The following is an 8,221-nucleotide window of genomic DNA, read 5'->3' as shown; positions in this document are numbered from 1 at the left end:
TTTAACAACGTTCGGTAGCACAGCGTTCGAGCTGAGTGCTGTTCCTAACGCTGGCATTAACTCTTGTTCTGTCTATCTCGTCGGCTGTCTGATGTTGGTCTCTTTTTGGGTAAGTTAGAAAGTGGCTGTTTACTGCTACCTCTCAGTCTGTCAGGCGGCAATCGTGATGATCCTGTGTAAAGCGTTCGTAGATCGTAGATTTCCTGCGCACGCTTCCACTTCATTTACTAATTTTTTCCATCTATCTTCGTTGCTGCAGCGCATGAGCTTCTTTATTGCTAATTAAGTACTGGTTGGTATTTTCGCTAGGAAGGATAAGGATTTGCCTCATGTGCAACTTCTCCATTGATTTACTCAAATCTTCTGTACCCCGTGTCGGTTTCCTTTTTTAGGGCGGCCTAATCTAACTTCTTTGTCTAAAACCTTCTTTTTTTTCTAGAGAATGTCCTATGCTATTATTTAGAAGAAATACCTGTAAGCACGGTTGTTTGCTTCGTTTACGAGAACGCTTAAAGTCACATGTATTACTCGTGGCTGTCACCGGATCCCTCTCATCTACTCGATCCCTCTGTTTCGAATTGTTACGTTCGGTATCACCGTTAGAAACTCCATCAGACATCTGGCTCTTAGGACGAGACAAACGGCATGTCTATGTTCGGGTTAGAACCTAGACCACAGCGTGTACCTAAGATTAGCAGACAAATACGTTACCCACTAAGCTACCGCAGGGACAAGATATAGCCTCGAAAAGCATGCATTGGCGTGGTCCTGCTGCTGCGTGCCAAGGCCGGCGAAACGAAATCACTTGAGTTGATAATCTTCTGTGCTGGGTAAGTTCTAAAACACTCTCTGGGACTTCTCGATTACCCTACCGGCCTATTCGATGACGACTAGCGGCTACATGTAACTGCTACGTTATATACCTAAGCGATGAAATACTCTGGCTTGCCCCACTGTCTCTAATAGCCTTTTCGTTTTTAGTGAGCCATGTGGCCAAGTTTGACCTTTTGCCTTTTTTTAGTTTTTTTTCGTCGTTTGTTTTTTTAGGCCCTTACCGTACTTACGCTCGGTCGCACACAGATTTGAGTTCACTTAGCGCTCCATATAGCATGTAATACGCCCTGGCAGATTTTAGGTAGATTTATGTAAAGTATTCTGAGATCGTTTACCACAAGTCTGTTTTTCGAAGCTTTATGTGTTCTTCCCTCACTTCCTTGTGCTTCCAATTAAACTGATCTCGTGCTTGACTACTTCTTTTGATTCTTGACGTCGTTCGTTTTGCTTTTTTTTTCGCTTAAACAGAGGAACCCTAGTTAGGCGTGTCATTCGGTTGCTGTTCTAGTCATAAAGTTGTTGCTTGAAAAAATCAGACCCTATTGTACGTGTATGAAAGATCATGTCCAATATATATCAAAAAATTATCAAGCCCAAGAAAAAGAACCAAGTTGGAAAAGGATTTGTACGCAACGTAATTCAGGAACTGTGACACATGTTTTCGAGACGACTTCGATGTAAAAGTGACCAGCTAGTATAAGCTGCACAACAGTCCGACTAAAATGACGTTTGTGTTAAAACGCATCCACAGCAACAGACATATGAGACAGATCTGTGGCATAATAGGTTAGTTATCAGTAGTAAATATTGAAGACTAAAAATCAGTAAGCCTTCTTACTGGTCCTTTAATGTATATTATGTGTCTACTTCACTATATAATGGCTACTTAACAAAAGAAGATACGTTATTTTTAACTCAAGTGATCCTTTATTCAAGTTGGGCGCATAAGGTATAATTTAATTTTTTTTTACTATTGTGACGTTGATTATATATATACACCTTATCACAAAAATTACATATATAATTTTAGTGATAAAGTGGTTAATTAGGTGATTTAAATATAACTCACTTATCCGCAAGCTTTGGAATATCGAACTATACGAAGATTACGTTATTTAACGAAGCATTCACACGATTAATGATTTCGCTCTGAAGCGCTTGTTTTTTTTTACCATCTTCTGCTTTTTTAAACGTTTCCGCTGTCATAATATTTACATATATACATTTACATATCATAATTACTGCTCATGTCTATCATTGAAGGTATTATCATATAACGTTTAATTTACGTCCTTTACGGCCGGCACCACTGTTAGACATTCCATCAGAAATACTCATGTTCTAGAACGATATTTACAATTTACGTATAGTTAGTTTTGTATTCATTATGTACATGTCTATATACAACTCAGTGACGATTATATGGTTGTTTCCAGCTAGATTTTTTTCTTGCCGTTTTGGCAAAGTCCGGCAGATCGGTTATCCAATGGACACATCAACGTGCCCAGAGCGGTGATCGTACTGAAATGACAATTGGGGAAGTATACGAAACAACGTAAATCTGTCCACGTAAACCAATGACGCTTCGAAACACGTCTAGGTTACAATACTGGCATAATGAATACTGTTTGCACGATGACGCTACGAAGCTGCATGGCTATCATCAAGGCTGACCGCGATAAGGATGTTCTCTAGCCCTTGAGATACAACATAGCCTTACGGTTTATGATTTAGGTAAAAATGTTGATTTTTTATCGCAATTTTCCAGATTTTTTTTAGTAGATCACATCAATAATTGGAAAACTAGCAGAGCTTCGGTGTCTTATGGCGCGCTTTCCAAACGTACTAACTCTACATGCGACAAGACAAAATCGTACCTGCATGTAGCAAAGCCTGATGTCCCAAATGTGCCTCCGTGAGTGAAACACGGCGAAGACATTTTACATGGAAAAAGTATACGCTTTTTCTCAAACTAAACATCACTTTCATAGGTCCTATTAGCGTTTTCCAATTGATAGTGAGCACTAACAATTTATATTTTCAAAGCATCTGCGAGATTCTATTAACATATAGCACCACGTTTCTACTTCAAGCATCGGCTCTTTTTCTAAGCGGCTTCATCTAAAAGAACTTACGGAATCTTTAGATAGACAAAAGATAGGCGATATGTAGGAAAGGATCCATAAAAAACAAGCATTGAACATATATACGTATAGTAAGATAAGTGTATACTTGATGCTTTGCGTGATCTATCGAAGGCGATCAGAATGTAAGTCGTTGTGCTAAAATAATATTTAGACAAATCATTACACTATCTGGTTTAGCTATAAGTCAGCAGGAAACCCCTGCAGCTCTTCGATAAGCATCATGCGCTTTTTTTTCGATAGTTAACCCAGTTTTTTTCTTAACTTTCCGCTCGCTTCGTTTGGCAATATCTTGTCACCTTGCTGTTTTACGGTAGAACCTGCACGTTAGTTTTTCTATGGGTGGATCTTATTGTCGTATGACGCTGCGTTTGCAGTCGTCACCGACTGATACTGCTGTCGTTGGTGATGGTGTTGCTCTAAATGTTTACCATTGGTCCGGCTTGTAGAGCTATGATTCTTTAGCATCGTCGCCCCCTGATGTGGGTGCATCGGCGAGACGCCGACGCCCACAAAGCTGTGATGCGACGGCAATGGCAACCGTGTGGGGGCGCAGTTGTGATCATGTCGGGTCAGTGTTGTTTGTTCCTTCGAGTAGACAGACTGCCCAACGAGGTACGGTGTACCGTTGAAGAATCGCGCTTGGCGCCGCAGTATAGTGAAACCAAAAAGAAAAAGCAGAAAAAGACAGGCGAGAGCCGTAAACAGTACAGCTACGTGGAATGCTGTGAGTCCCGTAGCACCGCCATCGGCAGGAACTGTGCTCAACCCATTGGCATCATCGGCAGCGCCTTTTATAGTCGTCGTCTTCTTTTTGATCGAGTCCATGAAACGCGGATTGTTGAAGATTTTGTCACTGTCCATAAGTGGATTTGTGTCGGCCTGATGATCAATTGCTGTGAGATCCCGGCTGGCGCTGTTCGACCGGTTGAAATCGATCTCGGCCTCCTCGTCCCGAGGGTTTTCGATTACGCCGCCGTTGTTGTTTGCGTTTGCGTTGCTGCTGTTGTTGCCTGGAAGGGGACGAAACAACAAGATCTGTTAGCTGTGACGCCCCTGTCGTTTAGCAGGTATTGACGATTTTAGCTATCGTATACTAATGCTGTCATTTATTGTCCTTTAGATATCAACATCTAGACCTTTTAATCACATACAGAATAACAAGCACACAGTTGTCAATCGCATACTTACTGCTATCGCTGAAATTGCGCGGGAGAGAGTTCGAAGGAAGATCACTGGAGATTGCTGGTCCTGCAGTGGCAGTGCCATTGCCTGTGTTCGTGTACCCGTAGACGCCGCCCATGACTTGCGCCAATTGTGGAGGCAGCTCATTATTGCACATATACTTCTCACAGCATACGAGGATTGGCCAGTTAGCTGCAGTCCTTGGCCGACGATTTTCGCAGAGCAAAGATGTCTTCGTTGGCAAGCAGCCCTTCGTTATCGGATTGGATCCATCTCGTTTCTTTAGGTACTGAGTGTAGCACATGGCATCTTCACATGTTGTACGACTCTCGTTGCGACAATGATCCGTGTTGCAAGCGCACTGGAAGGTCCCGTGAATCGACACTGAGTATCCACCTGCACGTAAAAAAACGAGAAAGAGCACAGGTCTAATAGCTAATATACATTTATTAATAATTGGGGAAACTACGCACTGTAAACAGACGGGTAACAGATGAGATAAAAAGTATATAAAACAATTGTAAATTAGTAGATCGGTTACGCCCCTGGAATCCTTCTTATGTGCGTTCGTTTCGAGTCAGCCGACTGAGTAACGACTGGTTTTAATTGAATTGAGAGCTCACTCATACAAACAACATGAAATTAAGCATTAGTTATGTCCGAAGTGATTGTTTTTGTGAGGCAAAATGCGCATTTTAAATTACCTCTGACCAGACGCTAATTCAAACAACTATGATAGCCGTTGTCTGTGTAGGCTGTGATACACATGTAACGTTCCGGAAAAGTCTATCTAGAAAGACAGTCACTTCAATTACTTTTCAATTATGCCGACTCTATATCGTAAAACAAAAAATAAATCACCTTTTAATAACAAAAAACACTTTCGTTGCAATATTTTTTAGACAAGGTACGCCATCCTATAGTAAAAGAATCCTGACAGCTGAAATCAATGCACCACTGTTTATCTATCTGTCAGTCTACTACAGTAAAAGCATAAGACTCCTGCAACGTATTCACGATGTGTCTATTTGATGATGTAGGATAGATATGTGCTGAAAAACGCATATAATACATTTAATCACGTATGTGTTTTAGGGGCTTTACAGATATGAACGCAAACAGCGCGCAGTTGTTACGATCGTGTTGGCCTCTGAATCAGGTGAGCGATACGGACAAATCCAGAACCTGACGAAAGGCTGTCTCGTGTAGAAATTTCCAAGTGTTCACTACATATCTTGCTTGTTCAGTAGGGTGCAGAAGCTACCACACGATGGGATTGATATACAACGATCAGGAGTTAAGGAGAGGTCAAGGCTTAATTACGGAGCATGCATACGTTATGAATGCAAGACGACCATGTTCAACATGACGTTGGCGCAAACGTTAATAGAACTAACGAGATTATTTTATTTTTAGTTTACTTCCTGTCTGGAGGCGCTGAGAGGCGTATTTAGTACATTTTCCTTTTCGCATCTGTTGCGTTATCGATATCCCGAGAGCCGTTGGTTATCAACCGAGGAACACAGCACAATAGCATTACTTGCTACCCACGTGATAATGCCTTCCTTCGCGGGGACGAACTAGCTGTATATACCGAAGTATATATATATATATATATCGAAGACTTCGGCGAGCGGCACCTCACCGCTAAGTCAGCACTATCTACGCAAGTTCCAGCAATTGTTTCGTTCGTATTTTTTGTCTTTTATTAATGATTTCCTATGGCGTTAGCATGCTAGACATGTACATACTATGGAATATTCCAAGTAGAGTTCCTTCAAGACATTTTAATAAATTAATAATGCCGTTTAGTTCTTTCGAACATTTCTCGATACTCGATCGAGGGATTCTATAGAAATTCCGATCAAGTACGGTTACAATATGCTTAGACTTACACACAGACATAGCAGAGCGGATCACAATGATGTTTTGAGAAACGCGTTTTCATGCCATTTCTCTATATTTCAATATTTTACTGCCATGCATTGCAATAACTTTTCTTACTTCAAAAAGCCAACAGCAGCATCTGCTCGGAGCCAGCATATCAGATCGGAGAGTTGGGCAACTGTTGCGGTCTGCGTAAGCAGAACGAGAAATTGTGGGCTCAGACGGGGTCGCACGGCGGTGCGGCGCCATGGTAACAGCTGAAGGACATCAGTGTGAACCGGTGGCCTACTACCTAAACTTTCCACCTAATTTGCTGTTAAGTGGAGCCGATTGCTGCTGCTATTGACAACAAACGGAAATACGTCCACTGAATCCGCTGTTGGATCGAACAGAACCGAGTCAGCCTTGCCTCTTGAGCGCTACCAGCAATTATACACCGGGACGTGTGTATGTTCCGGAGTTTAGCAGGCACACAAGTGTTCAGCGCCATTGTAAAGATGGTAGTTGTGCTGCAAGAGTCAGGCAAAGAGTGCAGAAGCTATTGCAGAAAAGGTAGGAGCACGAACAACTATTGATCACGCTTGTAAGTGATTTTTGAGCTAGCGAGGAGCGCAGTTTAACTCGTCAAACAGGCCACAGATCAAGGGAGACTGAATGCGCATGCATCGGTCCAAATAGTTCGGCCTGACAAGGGTCTCTTGGTGATGTCAGCTGGCCACAAGAGGGACCAGCTGGGTAGTTTATTATGAGCATAATAATGATATTATACATTATCATTACAGTTATCTAATTGTGATCGGACAAAGCGAAAAAGCAAAACAAAAATTGTATTATGACTGACTGAGCTTTAAAAGTATCAATGTCTAACATGCAAACGTACTACTTTGATCAACTTAAGGCACTGGATTCTTACTGACCGGCCTCACTACACCATTGTAAATATATAGAATAAGATAATTAAAGCATTGATTAACATCTTTAGAGATAAAACATTACACAACACCCGAACTAATAGCTCATTGAACGATAGTATTCCACGCTATAGACATGACTCAGTTCTGGTAGATGATTTCTAGCTGTGCAGTTTATCGAAACTTCTATATTGGTTTCCTATGCTAACAGTTTTCATTTTGTGGCTCTCCATACACGGGGACCAATTACCAGAAGCCAGCCAAAAAGACGACAATCCATGTAAAATAGATTGCCTTTATCAGTAGGCTCATGAAATCTTAATTAGATATTTGTTTAAGCCCCCTCGCCCCGAAACGTCTCGGCATAGTGATTCTTGCCAATAAAACCCACAAATAATTTTGGGTCACGATGGCGACACTGACTTCACAAGCAGCGAAGGGAACTTTACGTAAAAGTCGCAAAACGGCCTCGCTTGAAAATTGTTATATTATTCAATGTTGAAACCTAAGCATCGACGATTAAATATCTCTGGCAATATGGTTTCTAGCGTAGCTCGAACGGACAGTCGAGGCTTTACTCTGTAGTTCTGAAGAGCCTTTACGTTTAAGTAGATAGCTTTGCCTGTCAAAAGCTCCTGTCGTCAGCTCCTAATGATCCCATTTTCATCTGCCTAGTCAGACTCTCAGGCGGTTTTCTGCCGTTCACTGAACATTGTCTCCATGGCGGCTAGACTTCCCTTCACACGACATGAGGCGGCGTCAGGCCTCTCGTGGTTCCACAGACCCTACATCCTTCAGCCAACTCTTCAAGCTAGTTAAACCTGGCTATCTGTTTGAGAGCATAACGTCAGCATTCGCGCTCATCGATTATCAGACGAAACGTCCGCTCGACGAACATATTTCAGCGGTAGGGAGCGAACAACCACATCCCTCGGCGGCTGTAAGTAGAGAAGTCAAGCAGATACCTGTACTAGCAATGAAATTTATCGTTCTTGCTGTCTATCTACAAGAACATATAGACACTGACTGCCGAGATAGAAATTACTTCCGCAACAAAGAAAGCCGCTGATTATATCAAAGACGTTACCGAATGTACCGACAGTATCGGTTTCTACTGCTCTCTTATGATGACAGGGATGGTTTAAGTACATAACGACGTTAGGCCCCCGATATTTTGGCCAGAACCCGACGCTGACAAGTCCTAGGGCCACGTCGGCCTCTCACTGCGGAACGGCACATCGAGGAAGATCGCGAATAAAA

At 42.1% G+C, this 8,221-nt stretch overlaps 1 protein-coding gene across 1 annotated transcript in view; it reads right to left on the bottom strand.

Annotated features, from left to right (window-relative positions):
- Positions 1–1,738: 1,738 nt before the first annotated feature.
- The window catches only part of LOC111267972 (uncharacterized), a 10,854-nt gene continuing 4,371 nt past the window's right edge, over positions 1,739–8,221 (bottom strand). The window contains exons 2-3 of the mRNA XM_022846613.2: positions 4,170–4,559; positions 1,739–3,991 (exon numbers count right to left, since the gene is read on the bottom strand). Of these exons, the coding sequence (XP_022702348.1) occupies positions 3,315–3,991; positions 4,170–4,559 (1,067 nt within the window). The 3' untranslated portion in view covers positions 1,739–3,314. The remainder of the gene's footprint in view (positions 3,992–4,169; positions 4,560–8,221) is intronic.

Source organism: Varroa jacobsoni, unplaced genomic scaffold (genome assembly GCF_002532875.2).
Source record: "Varroa jacobsoni isolate VJ856 unplaced genomic scaffold, vjacob_1.0 scaffold_1244, whole genome shotgun sequence".
In the NCBI taxonomy this organism is placed as follows: Eukaryota; Metazoa; Arthropoda; class Arachnida; order Mesostigmata; family Varroidae; genus Varroa; species Varroa jacobsoni.
Note: the sequence above shows the minus strand (reverse complement) of the source record. Positions and strands in the feature narration are given on the sequence as shown.